Source organism: Nomascus leucogenys, chromosome 19, assembly GCF_006542625.1.
Source record: "Nomascus leucogenys isolate Asia chromosome 19, Asia_NLE_v1, whole genome shotgun sequence".
Lineage (NCBI taxonomy): Eukaryota > Metazoa > Chordata > Mammalia > Primates > Hylobatidae > Nomascus > Nomascus leucogenys.
Window position 1 is genome coordinate 70,186,505 of NC_044399.1, and position 23,826 is coordinate 70,210,330.

Consider the following 23,826-nt stretch of genomic DNA (forward strand, 5'->3'; position numbering starts at 1 on the left):
TAATCTTGTTCTGCGCAATCGCGAGCAAGCGACCAGAAGGGGGCGTGAGAGAGTGAAAGGGAATGTGGAAACCCCGATGCGCTGGCTAGCGCTAGCTGGGGCTCTAACCTTGACGCCTGCGCCGTGGCCCTCGGGGCCCCGCGCGCAGCGGGCGGGTGCCCGGTGCGCCTGCGCAGTAGGCGGCGGTGGCAGGGGGAGGTGGAGGCTGTGGAGCGGCAGCGGCAGCAGCGGGTCCCGGGACTGAGGCAGCAGCGGGGGCGGCGGCGGGCGGAAGCTGAGGTGACGAAGGCAGCGGCGGCGGCGGCCGTTTCCCTCACGGTGGCGGAGACCAAGGCGGCGGCGGCGGACGGGGAGCGGCCCGGCCCCGGCCCCCTGCTCGTTGGCTGTGGCAGGGCCGCCGTGGGGCCGGCCCGGCTCCCGCCCCCCGCGGCTCCCCCTCCGGCTCCTCCTCCGGGGAGACGCCGGGGGCCTGGCCCGGCCCGCACTCAGACTGCTGCTGCAGCCGCCGCCGGGGGAGTCGGAGGCGGTGGCGGCGCCATGGGCGGCCTGGCCTCTGGGGGGGATGTGGAGCCGGGACTGCCCGTCGAGGTGCGCGGCTCCAACGGGGCCTTCTACAAGGTGAGACGGCGCGCCGACTGGGGACGCCGGTCCTTACCCCCCTCCCCTGGCCGGAGCAGGAACGCGTGGGGCGGGATCGAGCTGCTGGAGCTGAGTCCTGGCCCTTAGAATCTTGGACCCTTGCTCCAACCCGCAGCCTTCCCTGGGAGACCGCTTGGAGTGAACCCTGTTCCTCTTATTTTTGACCCCTCTAATGCACCTGCACCTGCTTCTACCCCCATCTCAGGGAGAATGAACTTCAGGCCATTATTGTCCCTGGCTTGGCGCTCCCCGCTCCCCAGGAGAGACCCCTTTACCCAGCTTCTAATTGACTGTGTCCGTTGTCTGGTGGAAGACATACCTTAGACCTTAATCACATCTTCCCCACGGTCCAAGCACATGGAGAATTGTCTTTCTTCCACACGGTCCCTCTGGGAAGGCCCTCTGTCCCGTATCAGATCCTTTCATCTTCCTCGGAGAGGCCTCTGCCTGCTGGCTCTGGAACACTCACCCCACTTTCATCTTATATTCTGGTTCCCAAGTCAAGGAGAAATGGTCAGATCCATTTACGACTTTTGGCATCTTTGACCTCAGGAACCCTGGGTTGGATCAGTCAAGTTGCTTCCCAGCCAGCCATAAGGTGGCATCTTTCGCAAGTCTCTCACCCCACCACACCTTGATCTCAAGGCTCACTGGCCTACCATTCTACTCAGGAATGGATTTGAGGTCTCACTTAGACCTCAGATACCTTCAGGTCATTCATACAGTTTCTTCGTCTTGAGGCATGTAAGCTTCATAGTCATAATCTCTAAAAGGATCTCTAAAAGGAAGCTTATGAGGTTCCCTTCTGTTTATCTTAAGATTTCCACTTCTTGAAGACTCTTGGCCAACTATCCCAGTTCGGGAATCTGACAACCTTTTTTGGAAGAAGGGATCATCTTTCAAAGACCCTTCCTTATTTCACCTCCCCCTTTGCCCAGGATTTGGTTCCTTAGAACTCCTTATAATACCACCTTCCTTATCTGCTCTGAATCCCTTTTCTAGGACATTTTTTTCCCATTTAGATTAAGCCAGAGAGAGCCCTTTCTTGCCTCCCAAGAGTTTTTCTTTGTGTGACTGTTGGTATTCTGAACCTCTTTTGGATTTGATGCCTGGAGTTGTCCTAGAGACTCTCCTGATTTCTGTCTCATTCTTTGATTTCACCTGGGGAGCTGGAGAAGAGATACCTTCCCATGGCATTACTTGTTAAGAGTGGATCCCCCTTCCCCCTTTCCTTCAGTTCCCCTCAGGCCTTTTTCCCCCACAGTAGTCCTCTCTAGTTTCTCATGCCCTTGGAAATATCTTTGACTCCTTCCCTAAATCATATTTTTCTATAACTGCAGAGGGTCTTGTAATTTCCCTTGGGTGGTTTCTGCCTCTACTTCAGTTGCTAAGTTAATTGTAGTCTTTTTTTTTTTTTTTTTTGAGACGGAGTCTCGCCCTATTGCCCAGGCTGGAGTGCAGTGGTGCGATCTTGGCTCACTGCAAGCTCCGCCTCCCTGGTTCACGCCATTCTCCTGCTTCAGCCTCCCGAGTAGCTGGGACTACAGGTGCCCACCACCATGCCCAGCTATTTTGTTGTATTTTTAGTAGAGACGGGGTTTCACCGTGTTGCCAGGATGGTCTCAATCTCCTGACCTCGTGATCCACCTGCCTCGGCCTCCCAAAGTGCCGGGATTACAGGCGTGAGCCACCGTGCCCGGCCATTGTAGTCATTTTTTACTCACTCTTCATACTTACCCATTTTTGCCTTACTTCCCTCATCAGATTTATTTCTGTGCGGTGACTGTGGGTACCCATGTCTAACTTACCTTCTCAATTCAAGTTTTTAGCTTTTTCTCCTAATATTTCTGTATTCCTGTGTAATCCCCAGGAATCACCTTATTCCCTGTCTAGCTGAAGGAAGCTCCCTGCTGATCTCTTTTTGTCATTTTCTGCATACTTGCCTAACTCTTGGGACTTTTTCTTCTAGCCTGCCTCCATAGCATTTCTATTTTCTTTGGCAAAAGTCTCTAATTCCTTTCTGCTTTTGATAGAGCACATTTGTCTCTCATATCCTTTTCCCCAAACTTGCATTACCTTTGTTGAAATAGCTTCCTAAAGTGGCCCTCCCTGTTTACCTTGGTATCTTTTCCTTCATCTGGGTCCTTACCACGGTACCCCAAATTCTGAGTTCCAAGAAAAGTGATTCTTAAGTTGAGTCCAAGATCAAGATATGATGTTTGCTTTGTTCTAGGAAGCATAGGGGCCCTACACAGCTGGGAAAGATTGGTATCCAGTTCAAATGAACTGTATGAGGTGGCTGGGAAGGGACACGTTTTCTGTTCCACATATAAGTGTCCAGCAGAAAGTCTCTCTGAATCTTTTCCCTTTCTCCTGTGCGATGTGCTGTGGCAATGGTAGACTTGAATAGGTGGGGACCAGGATACTGTGATTCAGAGAGTAGAGTTTGGGGTTGAGCTGAAAGCCAGGTAATGTGGTAATGTGGATCTGGGCAGGTTAGCATTTTCTGCCCTGTTCCTGAGTTAAAAACCACAAATCCCTAAATTCAGGCTAATCTTCCACTGTCAGTACCCTATAGATACTTATCCGTTTTGACCTTGCTGCTGATTTAATATTCATGACTCAGCAAACTTGGGATGGGTCAGGGAGTATTTACACTGCTTCTGGAATTGTACATTTGGGAAGGTCCCTTTGTCCCTTTCTCCTCTCTCACCTCTCTCAGAATTGGGCCCTGTTGTCAGTTTTCTTTTCTTTCTTTTTTTTTTTTTTAAATTTGAGACAGGGTCTCCCTCTGTCATCCAGGCTGGAGTACAGTGGCGTGATGTCGTCTCACTGCAGCCTCCGCCTCCCAGGTTCAAGTGATTCTTGTGCCTCAGCCTCCCGAGTAGCTGGGATTACAGGTGTGCAACACCATGCCTGGCTAATTTTTGTATTTTCAGTAGAGACGGGGTTTTGCCATGTTGGCCAGGCTGGTTTCTGACTCCAGACTTCAAGTGATTCACTTGCCTTGGCCTCCCAAGGTGCTGGGATTACAGGCATGAGCCACCACGCCCTCTCGTCAGTTTTCTTAAAGGATAAAATAATAGATCTGGGATCTAAGTTATTTTGTAGCTATCCCAACATTAAGTTTGTCAGAACTTACTCTTTTTTTCTGTTTTTTTTTTTTTTTTTTTTTTTTTTTTCATGTCAGACTGGCATCCGTAACAAGGGTTGAGGGAGGCATACCTCACACGTGAGCTTGAAACCTCAGTCATCATGCTTAAGACGTACAAAATGATCTAATGTATTTTATTCTTTAAGTTGTACTCTCCCAAATGAAGTATTCACCTTCCAGGGTGCAATCTTCCTACTCCAGACCTCACCTAGCTATCCTAATCCCCATTCCTTTCTTAATCAACGTGGCATCCTCAGCTTCAGTACTTGGTTTTTACTCAGACTGTTCCTGCTCTTCTCCTAGAACCCCCTCCTTTGCTTTGGGAGTCTAGAACTAGAAGACGGTGAAGGTGAGGACCAATTTTATATCTTCTAATTTGAGGAAACCAAAGTACCTAGGAACCTGGGGCTCTCTCTTCCTCTGCTGGCTTGGCGCCAGGCTCCAGAAGCCAAAGCCAGGTAATGCTGTGGCCACTGAATCAAGTCATCCTCTGGATCTAGGTGGCTCCCTAATACATTCCACCCACCTGCTCTTGCCTTCCCCTGCTTATTTTCACAATGAGCGTAGACTGAGCAGAACTTGGGGCTCACTTTCCACCACTGATACCCTTGGAGAAAAAAACTAGTATGGGATGAATGGGTGGAATTTAGGAGCAGAGACAGGATTGGAATATGAAGTTGGGGACAGAGCTAGTTTTGGAGACTAATTGAAGGAAAAAGACCCTGAAGTATAAGGGTTGAGTGAGATTTGGTTGAACTACTTGAGTGATGTGAGAGATTACTCCATTCTGAGCTTTGCATTTCTGCCTTGGAAGTCATGGTAGCTGGGAAAACTAGGGTAATATTGCTACTCACCCTGGGGCCAAGCCTAACATGGTGGAGGAGAATTGGATTACACCATAGGCATAGCCATTGTGAATATATCTAGGAGTAGAAATCTCTTCACAAAAGCAGTAGGTTAGTGATTCTCATCTCTGTCTCTTTTCCACTTCTTTCTGTCAGCGTAACTCCTGCCTTGATAAACTACTTTTAAGGCTTGGAGTAGACATTTTGGGTAAAGAATTGGATAAAGTCAGCTGAAGAGGCTGGTCGGAATAATTCTAGAAATCCAGACGACCCTGCAGCCTCTGCCTCCTGGCTTCAAGTGATTCTCATACCTCAGCCACCCTGAATAGCTGAGGTTACAGCCATGTGCCACCACACCTGGCTAATTTATATATACGTGTGTGTGTGTGTGTGTGTGTGTGTGTGTGTGTGTGTATGTATATGTATATGTATATGTTTACGTGTATATATAGTAGCAATGGGGTTTTGCCACATTGGCCAGACTGGTCTCGAACTCCTGGCCTCAGCTGATCTACCGACCTTGGCCTCCCAGTGTTGGGATTACAGGGAAAAGAAGAGGGAATTGATAAAATATTAGTGGTTGTGGGAGGGGCGAGGACACTTGAGCAGGAGCTAAGGGAAGACCCCACAAGGGAAGAGAGACCCAGGCAAGTAGAAGTAAAAGTGCCTCAGAAGACTTGAATGGAGAACAGTAGGAGTTGGCATTAAACCTGAATGAATATGCTCATAACTCAGGTTCTTTTTTAAAAGGAAAAAAATCTGAATGAAGAGTAGAAAAATCATTTCTGGAGAAGAGAATGTCAGAGAAAGAAAAACCATGGGTAAAAAAGAGGCCAGGAAGTACCAGTAGTAATTAAAGCCTTGGGCGGTAGTAAGGCTCTAAGAAAGCACATTCAGTCAAGAATGATCTTGACTGACTGCAACCTCTGTAGCAAGACATATCCCTAAAGACGAGAAAGGTGGCTTGTATGAAGAGTGAAATGCAGGCTTAGATTTTCCCATTGTAAGGAAATGGCAGTCTGGTAAGTGTTTGTGATTGATTAGTTCTGTGAGGTGGGAGCTGTGCATTTGCCAAGGGCATTTTTGGTGTTTTCTCTCCTAAGCTTAGCCTTTGTCCCTGGCAGCAAAGCTCATGAATAGTTCTTGTGTATTAGCCTTTTGAAACCTCTAATTCTTTTATTTTTGTTTATTTATTTTGTTTTTTGAGTCAGGGTCTTGCTGTGTTGCCCAAGCTGTGGAGTGCAGTGGTGCAATCACAGCTCACTACAGCCTCGACCTCCGTGGCTCAAGTGATCCTCCCACCTCAGCCTCCTAAATAGCTGGGACTACAGGCACAAGCCATCATACCCTGCTAATTTTTAAATTTTTTGCAGAGATGAGGTCTCCCTGTGTTGTCCAGGCTCTCTAATTTTTTTAAAAAACATCTTTATTGAGCTGAAATTGACATACAACAAAGTAGACATACTTAAAGTGTGCCATTTGTTAAGTTTTGACATGTATATAACTGAAACCATCACTTCAATCAAAGGAATGAACATTTCTGTCACTCCCAAAAGTCCTCCATCAACTACCAATCTTCTGTCATTGTACATTAAATTGCCCTTCCTGATTTTCGATAGAAATGAAAAGGCAGTTCAATTCAGCTAAGAAAGGATAGTCTTTTCTTTTCTTTTCTTTTCTTCCTTTTTTTTTTTTTTTTTTTGAGGCAGAGTTTTGCCCTGTTGTCTAGGCTGCAGTGTGATGGCATAATCTTGACTGACTGCAGCCTCTAACTCCTGGCTTCAAGTGATTTTCATGCCTCAGCCACCCTGAATAACTGAGGTTACAGCCATGTGCCACCACGCCTGGCTAATTTATATATTATTATTATTTTTTTTTTTTTTTAGTAGCGATGGGGTTTTGCCATATTGGCCAGACTAGTCTCGAACTCATGGCCTCAGCTATCTGCCAGCCTTGGCCTCCCAGTGTTGGGATTACAGGCATGAGCTACCATCCCCGGCCAGAAAGGATAGTCTTTTCAACAAACAGTGCTGGAACAAGATGTCTATAGGTAAAAAATTGGCTGGGCTCAGTGGTCACGCCTGTAATTCCAACATTCTTGGAGGCTAAGGCGGGTGCATTGCTTGAGTCCAGGAGTTCAAGACCAGCCTGGGCAACATAGCAAAACCCCATCTCTATTAAAAAAAAAAAATTAATTTAAAAATATATTAAAAATAAAAAAAAGAGGCCCGGTGCGATGGTTCATACTTGTAATCCCAGCACTTTGGGAGGCTGAGGTGGGTGGATCACCAGAGGTCGGGAGTTCGAGACCAGTCTGACCAACATGGAGAAACCCTGTCTCTATTAAAAATACAAAATTAGCCGGGGTGGTGGCACATGCCTGTAATCCCAGCTACTTGGGAGGCTGAGGCAGAATTGCTTGAACCTGGGAGGTGGAGGTTGCGGTGAGCCAAGGTTGCACCATTGCACTCCAGCCTGGGCAACAAGAGTGAAACTCTTGTCTCAAAAAAATAAATAAAAATTAAAAAATTAAAAAATTTGATCAATACCTCACCTTATATATAAAATTTAATTCAAAATGGATCATAGGCTGGGCACAGTGGCTCACATCTTTAATTCCAGCTTTGGGAGGCCGAGGCAGTTGTATCACCTGAGGTCAGGAGTTCGAGACCAGCCTGGCCAAGATGGTGAAATCCCATCTCTACTAAAAATATAAAAAATTAGCCTGGTGTGGTGGCGGTTGCCTGTAATCTCAGCTACTCGAGAGGCTGAGGCAGGAGAATTGCTTGAACCCGGGGGATGGAAGTTGCAGTGGGCCAAGATTGCACCATTGCACTCCAGCCTGGGTGACAGAGCAAGACTGTCTAAAAATAAAAGATTATAGATGTAAATGCAAAACAAAAAACTAAAAGTTTAAGAAGAAGACATAAGAGAAAACCTTTGTGGCCTTGGATTAGGCAAATATTTCTTTTTTTTTTTTTTTGAGATGGAGTTTTGCTCTTGTTGCCCAGGCTGGAGTGCAGTGGCACGATCTTGGCTCACTGCAACCTCTGACTCTCAGGTTCAAGTGATTCTCTTTCCTCAGCCTCCCAAATAGCTGGGATTACAGGCATACACCACCACACCTGGCTAATTTTTGTATTTTTAGTAGAGACGGGGTTTCACCATGTTGGCAGGCTGGTCTCGAACTCCTGACCTCAGGTGATCTCCCTGCCTCGTCCTCGTAAAGTGCTGGGATTATAGGCGTGAGCCACTGTGCCTGGCCTGGGCAAAGATTTCTTAGATATGAAACCAAAAGCACAGTTGATAAAATAATAAATTCATAAGCTAGACCTTTTTCAAAATTAGAAATCCCTAATTGTATGTGAAAAATAGGGAGAAGGTAGAAAAATTGGGAGTGTAGGGGTGAATGCATGGCTTTGGCCTCCTTAGTGAGGACACATACCACAGGAGATGGATCAGCTGTTCAGTCATCCCTGTTGCTCTTGTCGTAATATCAAGATTGGAGTCTTGCATAAATTTTATTATCCTTTATAAATTATCAGTGTCATTCTCGATTCAATTCTAGTATTAAAAAACTGATGTTTTTTAAGTCTTAGTTTTTCCTTCTGTAAATTGTGTTCATCACAATTTTGAACTTGTCTAGTGTTCTGATTATTGTCTTAAGACCCATGCATCAGGGCAGCGAGTCTGCTCAGATCTCTTGCTGTATTGCAGAGGTAGGCCCTTCTCTCTCTTGACAGATCCTCATGTCCTCTAGGTGTTCCAGGACAGCCTCACACTCTCATGGGATATTCTTAGCCTTGCTGAATGTTGTTGGTATTTTAATTGAACTCTGGCAGGCTGCTTAGCACAACAGGAGGCAGACAGATAGGGAGGCCCCTGTGGGAGCCTGAGTAGATCACTGGTTTCCAGGCTGTTCTGATGCAGGTGGTACATACACCTCTCCATGACAATATCATTTCCTTTCTCTGTCTGACTGCCCATATTCTTTACCCAGTGCAGCCTTTCAGGCTCTCTCATTACACCACTTGTGTCCCTATCTAAAACTCAAGTTTAAGGTTTTGTGGTGTCTCTATTCCCTTGATGGCTAAGGTGGAAGTAAAAGGTCATTTTATATTTTTTGCTTTTTTCTAAAATCCATTCTAGGGCTTTGTGAAGGATGTCCATGAAGACTCTGTCACCATCTTCTTTGAAAACAAGTAAGACCTTGGGAATAGAGAATCCAGCATACTAGGTCCTAGAAGGAGAGTGGAGAAGAGGGGGCAGCTGAGTCCTATGAGGCATGTAATAGGTGGGGAGAGCCAAGGGTTTGGGTGGGAACTCATATGGATCCCAGGAGAGGAAAGCGCTGAGAATTTGGTGAGGGTGGGGGCATTTGACCCAGTATTTAGAGTCTAGAAAGAGATGGAAGACACTACTGTGGAGCAGGGCCTGGGGTTTATCCTCTAATTGTCCAGATAGGTGGAAATCGCCCAGCTGAGGCAATAACCCTTTTGTAAAGAAATGGGCAACCATATCAGTCAGAGTAGCTTTTTCATATTATTGTTTTTCTTATAGCTGGCAGAGTGAGAGACAAATTCCTTTTGGGGATGTCCGGCTACCACCTCCAGCTGACTATAATAAGGAGATCACAGAAGGGGATGAAGTGGAGGTAAGGGCTGTGGAGTACACCCTTTCTAAATGTCACTTTTTCCCAGGATTCTAGGCTTTTCTCTGGTTGGTTCATGTTCCTTCCTCCCCAACTAAGCCATATCCAGCCATGTAGCCTATGGAAATGTAAAACGCAACAGTTCCCCTTTTATCACTGTTGTGATCAGCCAAACTCTCAGGGACATCCCCAGTTTCAGGCGATTTGCCTTCCATTTATGGTAACAGCATCTAAAATCCAATGCCCTCTGATTTTTTTTGTTGTTGTTGTTGTTGTTTTTTGAGATGGAGTCTTGCTCTGTTGCCCAGGCTGGAGTGCAGTGGCACAATCTCGGCTAACTGCAACCTCCGCCTCTTGGGTTCAAGCAATTCTTCCACCTCAGCCTCCCAAGTAGCTGGGATTACAAGCACCTGCCATCATGCCCGGGTAATTTTTGCATTTTTGTAAAGACGAGGTTTCACCATGTTGGCCAGGCTAGTCTTGAATTTCTGACCTCACGTGATCCACCCACCTCAGCCTCCCAAAGTGCTGGGATTACAGGCGTGAGTCACCATGCCCTGCCATCCTCTGATTTTTAATTAGTTCCTTCCTCTGGTTTCTTGTATCCTTGGTTTAAGATACATCCCAGGCTGGACGCAGTGGCTCACACCTGAAATCCCAGCACTTTGAGAGGCCGAGGGGGGCAGATCACCTGAGGTCAGGAGTTCAAGACCAGCCTGGCCAACATGGTGAAACCCATCTCTACTAAAAATACAAAAAATTAGCTGGGCATGGTGGCGGGCGCCTGTAATCCCAGCTACTTGGGAGGCCGAGGCAGGAGAATCACTTCAACCCGGGAAGTGGAGGTTGCAGTGAGCTGAGATTGCACCATTGCACTCCAGCCTGAGCACCAAGAGTGAAACTCTGTCTCAAAAAAAAGGATGCATCCCAAATATCTTCTTTTTTTTTTTCTTTTCGAGACGAAGTCTCAGTCTGTTGCCCAAGCTGGAGTGCAGTGGCACGGTCTCAGCTCACTGCAACCTCCACCTCCTGGTTCAAGCAATTCTCCTGCCTCAGCCTCCTGTGTAGCTTGGAGTACAGGCATGTGCCACCACACCTGGCTAATTTTTGTATTTTTAGTAGAGGTGGGGTTTTACCATGTTGGCCAGGCTGGTCTTGAACTCCTGACTTCAGGTGATCAGCCCACCTCAGCCAAAGTGTTGGGATTATGGGCATAAGCCACCACGCTTGGCCTCTTTTTTTTTTTTTTTTTTTTTTTTTTGGTGGAAGTGAGGTCTCAATATGTTGCCCAGATCGTTCTTGAACTCTTGTGCTCAAGAGATCCTCCCACCTTGCCCTCCCAAAGTGCTGGGATTATAAGCGTGAGCCACTGTGCCCAGCAGCCCCAAATATCTTAATGGTTGTTCTATTGTTTATGTTGCCCAAGCTGATCTTGAACTCCTGGGCATAAGCAATCCTTTTGCCTCAGCCTCCCAAAGCTTTGAGATTACAGGTGTGAGCCCCACCGTGCCCGGCCTCCTCATCCCTTTCTTGATGCTTTTGGGTGGTCTTCAATATCTCTTTAATTCTCTACTTTTCTTTAGGTTTATTCTCGAGCCAATGAACAGGAACCTTGTGGCTGGTGGCTGGCCCGGGTGCGGATGATGAAGGGAGATGTGAGTGACTGGGAATGCCTTTGGAGAACTACTGAAACAAATATTTTATTCATAGAAAGTTGCTCAGGTCATCCACAACTTCTCCTTTTTTACCATGTGCCAGTTCTATGTCATTGAATATGCTGCCTGTGATGCCACCTACAATGAAATTGTTACCCTGGAGCGACTTCGGCCAGTTAATCCCAATCCCCTTGCAACCAAAGGCAGCTTCTTCAAGGTTACCATGGCTGTGCCCGAGGATCTGAGAGAAGCGTGAGTGTTAAGGATGGTGGGAATGAGGGCCCTCTTGACAGCCCTAATCTCTGGCTTTATTTCTCCCAGCTATCACTCCCACTTTGCAGTTTTCTCTGTTGTTTCCCTGGCCCTCTAGAGCCCTTCTTGCTAAGAAGACACTTAGTTTCTTTATTTTCCCATCCTTATTTAACTGTGGAACTGTGGTCCCTCGTCTTTTCTTTTTTTTTGAGACAGAATTTTGTTTTTGTTGCCCAAGCTGGAGTGCAATGGCACAATCTCGGCTCACCGCAACCTCCACCTCCTAGGTTCAAGCGATTCTCCTGCCTCAGCCTCCTGAGTAGCTGGGATTACAGGCATGCACCACCACACTCGGCTAATTTTGTATTTTTAGTAGAGACAGGGTTTCTCCATGTTGGTCAGGCTTGTCTTGAACTCCTGACCTCAAGTGATCCGCCTGCCTCGGCCTCCCAAAGTGCTGGGATTACAGGTGTGAGCCACCACACCCGGCCAAGTGCCTCTTCTTTTCTTATTTACTCAGCCCTGTTCCTCTGAATTTTTTTTTTTTTTTTTTTTTTAATAGAGACAGGGTCTCACTATGTTGCCCATTCTAGTCTTGAACTCCTGACCTCAAGTGATCATCCTGCCCAGCCTCCCAAAGTGCTAGGATTACAGGTGCAAACCACCATGCCCAGCCTCCCCTGAACTCTTCACTGTACTCTCTGCATTCTGCCCTCTGAGTACTTTTTTCCTCTGCAGCTGCTCCAATGAAAACGTCCATAAAGAGTTCAAGAAAGCCCTGGGAGCCAACTGCATCTTTCTCAACATCACAAACAGTGAGCTCTTCATTCTGGTGAGTTTATTCTGCCTGAATTTCACATAAGCCTTTCGAACATTTTTTCTTTTTCCCCTTTTAACCCCTTTGCAGAAAGGGAAGGGCTTAAATGTGCTGATATTTATTTGTCAAGAGGACTTTATTGCTCCTGACTCCTACAGGCCCAGGTAGCCCTACCTTTTTTTTTTCTTTTTTTTGAGACAAATTCTCACTCTTGTCGCCCAGGCTGGAGAACAATGGCACGATCTCGGCTCACTGCAACCTCCACCTCCCGGGTTCAAGCAATCCTTCTGCCTCAGCCTCCTGAGTAGCTGGGATTACAGGTGTGCGTCACCACGCCTGGCTAATTTTTTTTTTTTTTGAGACGGAATCTCACTCTGTCGCCCAGGCTGGAGTGCAGTGGCGTGATCTCAGCTCACCGCAACCTCCACCTCCCAGATTGAAGCGATTCTTCTGCCTCAGCCTCCCGAGTAGCTGGGATTACAGGCGCCTGCCATCGCGCCCAGCTAATTTTTTTCTGTATTTTTAGTAGAGACAGGGTTTCACCATGTTAGCAAGGCTGGTCCTGAACTCCTGATCTCCTGATCCACCCGCCTCAGCCTCCCAAAGTTCTGGGATTACAGACGTGAGCCACCGCGCCTGACATACCTGGCTAATTTTTGTATTTTTAGTAGAAACAGGGTTTCACCATATTGGTCAGGTTGATCTTGAACTCCTGACGTGATCCGCCCGCCTTGGCCTCCCAAAGTGCTGGGATTACAGGCGTGAGCCACTGCGCCCGGCCTCTGACCTTTTTTTTTTTAACCTGATAATCATGTTGCCATCTGGGTTAGAGACCCTCTCTTGATATTTGGATTTTCAGAAATAGAGTATGTAGCTCTCACCTTATGCTTGCTCCTTGCTTTCTCTCTAAACCATTTTCCTTTAGTACCCCTATAGTCAGCCTTTGTGGGACTGACAATGAGTCTCCTCCTTCCTAGCTTCTTTTCTTTATTTTTTTTATGTTTTTATTTTTGAAGACAGAGTATCGTTCTGTCACCAGGCCAGAGTGCAGTGGCGCAGCCTCAGCTCACTGCAACCTCTGACTCCCGGGTTCAAGCGATTCTCCTGCCTCAGCCTCCAGAGTAGCTGGGATTATAGGCATGCGCCACCACGCCCAGCTAATTTTTGTATTTTTAGTAGAGACAGGGTTTCACCATGTTGGCCAGGATGGTCTCGATCTCATGACCTCGTGATCCTCCTGCCTTGGCCTCCCAAAGTCCTGGGATTGCAGGCATGAGCCACCGCGCCCAGCCTCCTAGCTTCATTTCTTAACCCTTTTCCCGGGACTTAGGCATCCTGATTTCTAGTCCCTGGCTCTCCCTTAGTGTTTATTCCAAGCCAGTTTTAATGACTTTCCCACTGGTTTCCTCCCAGTCAACCACAGAAGCCCCTGTGAAGCGAGCATCTCTGCTGGGTGATATGCATTTCCGAAGCCTGCGCACCAAACTGCTACTTATGTCCCGCAATGAAGAAGCTACCAAGCACCTAGAGGTAACTTTTAGCTCCTTTTCCTCCTACTGAAGGGTACGGTCTTCCTCCCTTCCTACCCTGTCCTCCACCCATGCTCTTGTGTTTACAGAACAAAGACTAAGGTTTTTTCTGGGCAATTAAACCTGGGTCAGCTATTTTATCTCAGACTCCTCCAGATGGCAGAGCTCTGTCATGGTATAGTGCAATTATTTTAAAATTTCTTTTAGCCAATTTTTTTTTTTTTTTTTTTTTTGGAGATAGAGTCTCGCTCTGTCGCCTAGGCTGGAGTGCAATGACACAATCTTGGCTCACTGCAACCCCCACCTCCTGTGTTTAAGTGATTCTCGTGCCTCAGGCTTCTGAGTAGCTGGGATTACAGGCATGCGCCATCACACCCGGCTAAATTTTGTATTATTAGTGAGATTGGGTTTTGCCGTGTTGCCCAAGCTGGCCTCGAACTCCTGGCCTCATGTGATCCACCCACCTCAGCCTCCCAAAGTGCTGGGATTACAGGCGTGAGCCACCACACCTGGCTGAATGGTTTTGTTTTTTTTTGAGACGGAGTCTCACTTTGTCACCCAGGCTGTAGTGCAATGGCATAGTCTCAGCTGACTGCAACAGCCACCTTCTGGGTTCGAGCGATTCTCCCGCCTCAGCCTCCTGAGTAGCTGGGACTACAGGCGTGCACCACCACACCCTGCTAATTTTTGTATTTTTAGTAGTGATGGGGTTTCACCATGTTGGACAGGCTGGTCTCAAACTCCTGACCTCATGATCCACCTGCCTCAGCCTCCCAAAGTGCTGGGATTACAGACATGAGCCACTGCGCCCGGCCTTGGTCTTGAACTTCTAGGCTCAAGAGATCCATCTGCCTGTACTTCCCAAAGTGCTAGGATTACAGGTGTGAGCCACCACACGCAGCCTAGACTAGAATATTTCTTTTTTAGGGTGAGCACGGTGGCTCACGCCTGTAATCGCAGCACTTTAGCACTTTGGGAGGCCGAGGCAGGCAGATCAATCTGAGGTTGGGAGTCGAGACTGGTGAAACCCCATCTTTACTAAAAAGACAAAAATCAGCTGGGCGTGGTGGCACACGCCTGTAATTTCAGCTACTCGTGAGACTGAGGCAGGAGAATCACTTGAACCTGGGAAGTAGAGGTTGCAGTGAGCCAAGATTGCGCCATTGCACTCCAGCCTGGGCGACAAGAGTGAAACTCTGTCTCAAAAAAAAAAGAATATGACCGGGCGTGGTGGCCCACGCCTGTAATCCCAGCACTTTGGGAGGCTGAGGCAGGCGGATCACCTGAGGTCGGGAGTTCAAGACCAGGCTGGCCAACATGGGTGAAACCCAATCTCTACTAAAAATACAAAAATTAGCCAGGCGTGGTGGCAGGCGCCTGTTGTCCCAGCTACTTGGGAGGCTGAGGCAGGAGAATCGCTTGAACCTGGGAGGCGGAGGTTGCAGTGAGCCGAGATCACACCATTGTACTCCAGCCTGGGCAACAAGAGTGAAACTCCATCTCAAAGAAAAAAAGGATATTTCTTGTTTTTCTTGTTTGTTTTTTGAGATAGTGTCTCTGTTGCCCAGACTAGAGTGCAGTGGTGCTATCTTGGCTTACTGCAACCTCCACGTCCCAGATTGAAGCGATTCTCCTGCCCCAGCCTCCCGAGTAGCTGGGATTACAGGTGTGTGCCATCACACCTGGCTAATTTTTATCTTTTTTAATAGAGATGGGGTTTCACCATGTTGGCCAGGCTGATCTCAAACTATGGACCTCAGGTGATCCGCCTGCCTCGACTTCCCAAAATGTTGGGATTACAGGTGTCAGCCGCCACGCCTGGCCTGACTAGAGTATTTCTATGAGATCTTTTTGAATTCTGACATCGTATAATTGTCAGATTCCCTTTCGTTGGTATTATACTATTCTAAGCGAGTAGGGTGTGTGTGTTTGAATACTCATTTCCATTTATCAAGTGAATTGATCTTTTTGGGAGGCTTTTTTCTGTGCCTGTGCAATTTCTGGGTCATGATAATCTTTGACTTCTTCAGGGATCCTGCTCAGGGCACTGGCAGGTAAAAATTCACCATTACCTTCAGATGATACAAACTTTATTTTTTGTTTTTGTTTTTTGTTTTGAGACGGAGTCTCAGTCTGTTGTCCCGGCTGGAGTGTATGTAGTGGTGCGATCTCAGCTCACTGCAGTCTCTACCCCCCGAGCTCAAGTGATCCTCTCACCTCAGCCTTTAGGTGGGTGGGATTACAGGTGCACGCCACCATACCTGGCTAATTTTTTTTTTTTTTTTTTTTGGAGACAGTTTCCCTCTGTCACCCAGGCTGGAGTGCAATGGCACAATCTCCGCACCCTGCAACCTCCCGCTCCTGGGTTCAAGCGATTCTTGTGCCTTGGCCTCCCAGGTAGCTGGGATAACAGGCGCGCCCCCCCACGTCCGGATAATTTTTGCTTTTTTAGTGTTTCACCATGTTGCCCAGGCTGGTTTTGAACTCCTGACCGCAGGTGATCCACCTGCCTTGGCCTCCCAAAGTATTGGGATTACAGGCATGAGCCACTATACCCGGCCCTAATTTCAGTATTTTTAGTAGAGACGGAGTTTCACCTTGTTGGCTAGGCTGGTCGCGAACCCCTGGCCTCAAGGGATCCACTTGCCTTGGCCTCGCAAAGTGCTGGGATTATAGACATGAGCCATTGCACCCGGCCTAATTTTTTTTTTTAATTTTTTTGAGACGGAGTCTCATTCTGTCGTCCAGGCTGGAGTGCAGTAGTGTGATGTCAGCTCACTGCAACTTGTGTAGTTAGCACAGAGTGAGCAAAGGGAGACTGATACAAAATTCGGTTAGAGAGTAGATCATGTAAGACATGTACGGTAGGCTGAGGAGGGGGGATTTTATTGTGCGTATACTGAGAAGCCATTGAGTTAACAGTGCCTTCTGGTTTTTGTTTTTTGTTTTTTGGTTTTTTTTTGAGGCGGAGTCTCACTCTGTCACCCAGGCTGTAGTGCAGTGGCACGATCTCGGCTCACTGCAAGCTCTATCTCCCGAGTTCACACCATTCTCCTGCCTCAGCCTCACAAGAAGCTGGGACTACAGGCGCCCGCCACCACGCCCGGCTGATTTTTTTGTATTTTTTTTTTGGTAGAGATGGGGTTTCACAATGTTAGCCAGGATGGTCTTGATCTCCTGACCTTGTGATCCACCTGCCTTGGCCTCCCAAAGTGCTGGGATTACAGGCGAGAGCCACTGTGCCCGGCCGAAAGTGCCTTTTGTTTTAAACTCCTGTTTCAATGACAGATTGAAAGGGGGGCAAGAGTGGAAGCAGGAATCCAGAGCACAGGAATCCAGGTGAGAAACTTGAACTGGAGTGCTAAAGGAAGAGAGAGAGAGTAGTTTTATTCAGGATAAATTTTACGAGTAAAACCAGTAGGACTGACAGGCTCTGTGATACTGAGAGATACATATTTGGTCTCCTGACCAGGCTCCTGGCATTCAACTTCTAAAATCCTTGGACTCTCCAATGATGTGTGTTTTGTGTGCTGATGAGTTGATTCATGGCTAGCCCCTCTAGGTGGCTTCATGATTAGAGGCCTCACCCCCACCAACTTCCTAGGAAGGGAAAGGGGCTGAAGGTTAAGGCAATCACTGATGGTCATTGATTTAATCAGTCATGCCTAGTAGTGAAGCCTCTGTAAAAACCCGAAAGGGGCCAGGCACGGTGGCTCACGCCTGTAATCCCAGCACTTTGGGAAGCTGAGGCAGGTGGATTGCCTGAGGTTAGGAGTTTGGACCAGTCTGGCCAGCATGGTGAAACCCCTTCTCTACTAAAAATACAAAAAAAGGGAGGCAGAAGTTGCAATGAGCAGAGATCACGCCACTGCACTCTAGCCTGGGTGACAGACCCCATCTCAAAAAAAAAGAAAAAAAAAAAGAAAACCCAGCTGTTCTGCAAGCTTATCTAGAAGACGCTTATAAGTCATTGTAGATCTCTTCCCCTCCCCTCCTAATGTAGTGATTTTGAACACTCAACTTAGTTTATTTTTCCAACTTTCTCTTCTTGCCTGGTATAAATCCTTGGTATAATTCAGTCCTATCCAGCTTGGAAGTGGGAAGTAGTGTGTTTCACTCAAGGAACGTCTCCTGTCAGGTATTGTTTCTATTTGCTGATTACAACATGGGATTCACTCCTGTCTTCCTGCCCCTGAACCCAGGGGTTCCTCTAAGGACTGATTGAGAAATGAAGTGAAAGCCTGGTGTTCTAGAGGCATGTTTTCTGTTTTTCTTAACCCCTCAGTTTTGTTTTTTTTTTTTTTTGAGACGGAGTTTTGCTCTGTCACCAGGCTGGAGTGCAGTGGCATGACCTCGGCTCACTGTAACCTCCGACTCCCTGGTTCAAGCAATTCTCCTGCCTCAGCCTCCCAAGTAGCTGGGATTATAGGCGCGCCCCACCAAGTCCAGCTAATTTTTGTAATTTTAATAGAGACGGGGTTTCACTATGTTGGCCAGGATGGTCTCGATCTCCTGACCTCGTGATCCACCTGCCTCAGCCTTCCAAAGTGCTGGGATTACAGGCGTGAGCCACCGCGCACAGCCTACCCCTCACTTTTTACTTAAGTTGTTGAGTTTTATTTGGGGATGAGTTGATATTTGTTTGTTTAAGGTAAGAGTTCCTTACATTTGCATGTACCTTGTGAGAAGTACTTTGACACCAGCCTTGTCTAATCCTCTTGCTAGTCTTGAGAATAAGATAAGTTGGATATAATCACTTAGCAGATGACACAAGAGGCAGAGTATGTTTTGTTTAAGATCACACAGACAGATACTCTTAGGGACAGATACTGTTAGGGCCAAATCCAGAACTTTGGTGTGTCCCAATCCAAACCCTTTACCTTTCCTCCCCCACAAACCACTGGTATTTGGAAGGAGTGGAATTAAAAGTTCCTGACCTTGGCCAGGCGTGGTGGCTCACGCGGGTAATCCCAGCACTTTGGGAGGCTGAGGCGGGCAGATCACCTGAGGTCAGGAGTTTGAGACCAGCCTGGCCAACATGGTGAAACGCTGTCTCTACTAAAAATACAAAAATTAGCCAGGCGTAGTGGTGGACACCTGTAGTTGCAGCTACTCAGGAGGCTGAGGCATGAGAATCACTTGAACTCGAGAGGCGGAGGTTGCAGTGAGCCGAGATCGCACCACTGCACTCCAGCCTGGGCAACAGAGCGAGACGCCATCTCAAAGAAAAAACAAAAAGTTCCTGACCTTTCTACACAGGTCCTTGTGGTCAGCGGACTCCAGAGTGGTTCTAGCTTTCTATTAATATCACACAGTTTTCCTTATTTAAGTTATGCAAAGGGTCATGTGCCTGGGACTTTGAGATTCTACCGCCATGATTCCTACAGTGACTTTTCCTTTCAGACAAGCAAGCAGTTGGCAGCAGCCTTCCAAGAGGAGTTCACAGTGCGAGAGGACCTGATGGGACTGGCAATTGGGACTCACGGTGCCAACATCCAGCAGGCCCGAAAAGTACCTGGGGTGACCGCCATTGAGTTGGGTGAAGAGACCTGCACTTTCCGCATCTATGGGGAGGTCAGCAAAGGATGTCTTTCTTCTGGGTCTCTTAGGGGATACAGGGAAGAGAGGCCGAAGTAGAAAATAAGCCTCAAGCTGGGCACAGTGGCTCACACCTGTAATCTCAGCACCATCGGAGGTCAAAGTGGGAGGATCACTTGAGCCTAGGAGTTTGAGACCAGCCTGTGCAATATAGTGAGACCCAATCTCTACAAAAATTTAAAAATTAGCTGGAAGTGGTGGTGCGTACCTGTAGTCCCAGGTACTTGGGAGGCTGAAATGGGAAGATAGAGGGGAGGATCACTTGAGCCTGGGAGTTTGAGACCAACCCGGGCAACATAGAGAGACCCTGTCTTTACCCCCCAAAAAAACCAAAAACCAAAAAACGTTAACTGAGCGTGGTGGCATGCATCTGTGGCCCCAGCTACTTGGCTACTTGGGAGGCTGAGGCAGGAGGATCACTTGAGCCTGGAAAGTCAGAGCTGCAGTACACCATGATGGTGCCACTGAACCAACCTGGGCAAACATAGTCAATAGAGTGAGACCAAAAAATTAAAAAAACAGACCAGATTTCTGTTGCCCAAGCTGGTCGTTAACTCCTAGCCTCAAGCAATCCTCCCTTCTTAGCCTCCCAAACTGTTGAGATTATGGGTATGAGCCACTGTGCCTGGCCAAGGTCCTCTGTTTTTTTTGTTTTTAAGTTATTTATTTGTTTGATTTATTTTTTTATGAGATGGAGTCTAACTCACTCTGTTGCCCGGGCTGGAGTGCAGTGGCACAATCTCAGCTTATTGCAACCTCTGCCTCCTGGGTTCAAGAAATTCTCCTGCCTCAGCCTCCTGAGTAGCTGGGATTAGAGACATGAGCCACCATTTTTTGTATTTTTAGTATTTTTGTATTTTGTATTTTAGTATTTTGATTTTTGTATTTTTAGTAGAGAGGGCATTTCACCATATCGCCCAGGCTAGTCTTGAACTCTTGACCTCAATTTATCCACCTGCCTCCAGCCTCCCAAAGTGCTGGGATTACAGGCGTGAGCCACCACACCCAGCTGGTCTTCTGTTTTAGTAACAACTCCCCGCTGTTCTTCCTTTAGACTCCCGAGGCTTGCCGACAGGCCCGAAGCTACCTTGAGTTTTCTGAGGACTCAGTGCAAGTGCCCAGGAACCTGGTTGGTGAGTTGGTGGTGTGTATATACAGTTAGAGGTCAGAATCAAGATTCTCTACGGTGATTCTGAGCTTGTATCCAGGATTGGCACCTCCCTGTGGACTCCCAGTTTCACAAGGACAGAGAAACAGTCTGTAATGGGAGTGATAAAAATGAAAGAATAAATTTCTAGGGATTGTAACATTTTGTCTGTAAAAACACATCAGAAACCTAGAAGCAGGAGAATGAAGTAAATGGAATCCATATAAAGAAAATGAGGCTAGAAGACGGTGTATCAGCTTTATTCTTATTTCCTTAAAAAAAAAAAAAAAAGGCTTAATTCCTCATTTACCTATTCCAGGCAAAGTGATTGGAAAGAACGGGAAAGTGATCCAGGAGATTGTGGATAAATCTGGTGTGGTGAGGGTTCGAGTGGAAGGTGATAATGACAAGAAGAACCCCAGGGAGGAGGTATGGGTACAGGGCAAGTGGGCATAGAGATTGGTTTCCAGAAGTAAATGGGATTGTCCTCTGAGGGCTGGGATTGTTCTTTGAGAGGGTGGAGTACAGAAACTTGTTTAATACTAGTAGATTTAGAGCCCAGAATGATCCCACTGGGCAGGCTCCCCTAGGAGACTGGGTGGTGTTAATCCTTCCATTTCATTTTCCTTTCTGATCCATCGTTTCTGCTCTCTGTTCTCCAGGGAATGGTTCCCTTCATTTTTGTTGGCACCCGAGAGAACATCAGCAATGCCCAGGCTTTGCTGGAGTATCACCTCTCCTACCTGCAGGTACCCAGGCCGGGAGAGAAAAGAGCTGGGTGTGGAAAGGGAGCTAAGACTGCTGTGGGGGTCAACTCAGGAATTTTGGTTCTGTTTGTCTCTCCGTGGAGAACAGAAAACATTTGTGGAAATTTGGGGCTATAGGGTTGGGTCCCAGAATTTTCCTTGTTTAGCCAGTGTCTTCCTTTTCCTTGCATTCCTGAGAGATTAGATATAGAGGGACAGTCAGGGTGGAGAAGCATGAAGAAAGGCACTGATCTTATTTCTCCTTCCCCTCCTTCCATCTTTTACCCAACCAGGAGGTAGAGCAGCTTCGCTTGGAGAGGCTGCAAATTGATGAGCAGCTTCGGCAGATTGGGCTGGGCTTTCGCCCTCCTGGGAGTGGGCGGGGCAGCGGTGGCAGCGACAAGGCTGGATATAGCACCGATGAGAGCTCCTCCTCCTCCCTCCATGCTACTCGAACATATGGGGGCAGCTATGGGGGCCGTGGCCGTGGCCGGAGGACAGGCGGTCCTGCCTATGGTGAGACAGCTATGGGAACAGGAGGCAAGGAGTGGCAGGGCTTGTGGGTAGAGGCAGAGGTCTGGATGGAAGTTTGGGGAAATCTGGAATGGAGATGATGAAGAAGTGATTGATTGGCTGGGGGACTTGTGAGTGAGAGGGAGAATTCTTCCAGTTTGGGGGATGTGATGGATCCTGGGGTGGGATGAATGGCCGTGAATAAATCCCACTGTGTTCTTCAGGCCCCAGCTCAGATGTGTCTACAGCTTCAGAGACTGAGTCAGAGAAGAGAGAGGAGCCCAACCGAGCTGGGCCTGGTGACAGGGATCCCCCAACCCGAGGGGAAGAAAGCCGGAGGCGGCCGATTGGGGGCCGGGGTAGGGGACCCCCACCTGCCCCCCGGCCCACTTCGAGATATAATTCTTCATCTATTAGCTCAGGTACCAGACAGCTGGGTTCATGAATATGGGCCAAAAGGAAAGATGATGGGCACCTGACTGCCAACTCCTCTTCTTCCTCTGACCAGTGCTGAAGGATCCAGACAGTAATCCCTACAGCCTATTGGACACGTCTGAACCAGAGCCCCCGGTTGATTCAGAACCTGGGGAACCCCCCCCAGCAAGTGCCAGGCGCCGCCGCTCCCGCCGCCGCCGCACTGATGAAGACAGGACCGTCATGGATGGAGGCCTGGAATCAGATGGGCCCAACATGACAGAGAATGGCCTGGGTGAGGGTGTGCCTGGGGTCTAGAAAGTTAGAGATGGGTAGGAATCGAGGGTGGGAGGTTGGATGTGTGTGTGACTCTGTTTTTTTCCTACCCTACAGAAGATGAATCAAGACCTCAACGTCGTAATCGCAGCCGCCGCCGCCGTAACCGTGGTAATCGGACTGATGGTTCTATCAGTGGAGACCGCCAGCCAGGTCAGCCAACTCTGGACACCAGAATCCTTCCTCAGAGCTGAGAGAATGGGATGCTTCCTACCCTGTGAAAATCAGGGGTTCGGGTTCAGTGGGTGTCTTGGGCTGGCTACCAGAATTCCATCTGAAAGTCTTAATCTCCTGCCTTCCCCAGTGACTGTGGCTGACTATATCTCACGAGCAGAGTCTCAGAGCCGCCAGCGGCCACCCCTGGAACGCACTAAACCCTCAGAGGACTCTCTTTCAGGACAGAAGGTAGGCAGGCAAGATGTGGTTTACCCCATCCCTTTTTTGTTGTTACTCTGGGGCAGGGGGCACAAAAAAATTTCACAAAGAAATCTCCTACTGAACTGCAGAGGCAGCTGTGTCTGATGGAGTTTAGACCAGTGTAAACTTTGAATAGGATATAAAGGAAATTGTGGTTCACATTTTCTGGATACCAAGTAAGAGAGACTGGATCATGAGATCAGGGAACCAACCTCTGGATCACCAAATGCCAGGAGGGCTTGGATGGTAGGGAATGTCTCCCACCTGAATTTCTACTCACCGCTTCTTGCTTTTCTGTTTTCTTTCCCACTTTCCCCTCAGGGTGACTCTGTCAGCAAGCTTCCTAAGGGCCCCTCGGAGAATGGGGAGCTTTCCGCCCCCTTGGAGTTGGGTAGTATGGTGAATGGGGTTTCATAAAACCTCCAGCCTGCACCCCTCCCTTCTCCATCTCGCTTGCTGCCCAACACCATGGCCCTCACAGGCCCAACTGACCTGCGCTGGAGCTGCTCTTATCTAGGGGGGAGGGGGGGTGGCACAGCAGCTTGGGTACCCCCCAACCTCCAGGAGCTAGTGGAGGGGTGTGTAACAGGGTCATACCCCCTCCCTCTTGTCCACCCTACCCCCAGGGTAAGGGGAGCCTCTCTCCTTCCCCATCAGACTGGATGTGCCTTTATCCTCTAATGCCCCAATCTTTCTCTGAACACCCCCATTCTCCACCTGTTGGTGGGGGGTGCTCCTTGACCCACCCAGATTTGACCGTTCAGGGGGCCTCCCCTGCTATCCCTCCTCCCATCCTGTACCCCCCATTTCTGGGGCCTCATCACTGTGGAAGACGGGGATAGTAAGAGATAAGTGGGTGGGAGGCACGGGGAAGGTTTTGGAGTAGAACCAGGGGTGTGTATGAAGGGGGGTGACAAGGTCCCCCGGGGGAGGGGACCAACCTTGTCTGGTGGATGAGAAGGCGTATTTATTTTTCACTGTACAGTATTTAAAAAGAGAATAAAAAAATCCAAATGGCTGTCTGGCTCCTGTGCCTTCTTTGTCCCCAGTTTGGTCCATTTGTTTCTCTAGGACTGACCTGCCCTGGCCCCTGACTCTTGTTTTCTGTTCCTC

General features: G+C 48.1%; 1 protein-coding gene and 1 pseudogene across 1 annotated transcript; one reads left to right on the forward strand and one right to left on the reverse strand.

Annotated features, from left to right (window-relative positions):
- The first annotated feature begins 167 nt into the window (after nucleotides 1-167).
- Nucleotides 168-23,731, forward strand: FXR2 (FMR1 autosomal homolog 2). The gene is made up of 17 exons (XM_012501385.2): nucleotides 168-618; nucleotides 8,788-8,840; nucleotides 9,199-9,292; nucleotides 10,873-10,944; nucleotides 11,048-11,196; nucleotides 11,935-12,028; nucleotides 13,427-13,543; nucleotides 18,946-19,116; nucleotides 20,195-20,273; nucleotides 20,607-20,716; nucleotides 20,950-21,036; nucleotides 21,327-21,549; nucleotides 21,771-21,968; nucleotides 22,055-22,255; nucleotides 22,354-22,449; nucleotides 22,601-22,701; nucleotides 23,035-23,731. Exons 1-17 carry the CDS (start codon nucleotides 538-540, stop codon nucleotides 23,128-23,130), a joined length of 2,022 nt encoding a protein of 673 aa, XP_012356839.2. The 5' UTR covers nucleotides 168-537; the 3' UTR covers nucleotides 23,131-23,731.
- Nucleotides 3,824-3,917, reverse strand: LOC115831660 (annotated as a pseudogene).
- Nucleotides 23,732-23,826: the final 95 nt, after the last annotated feature.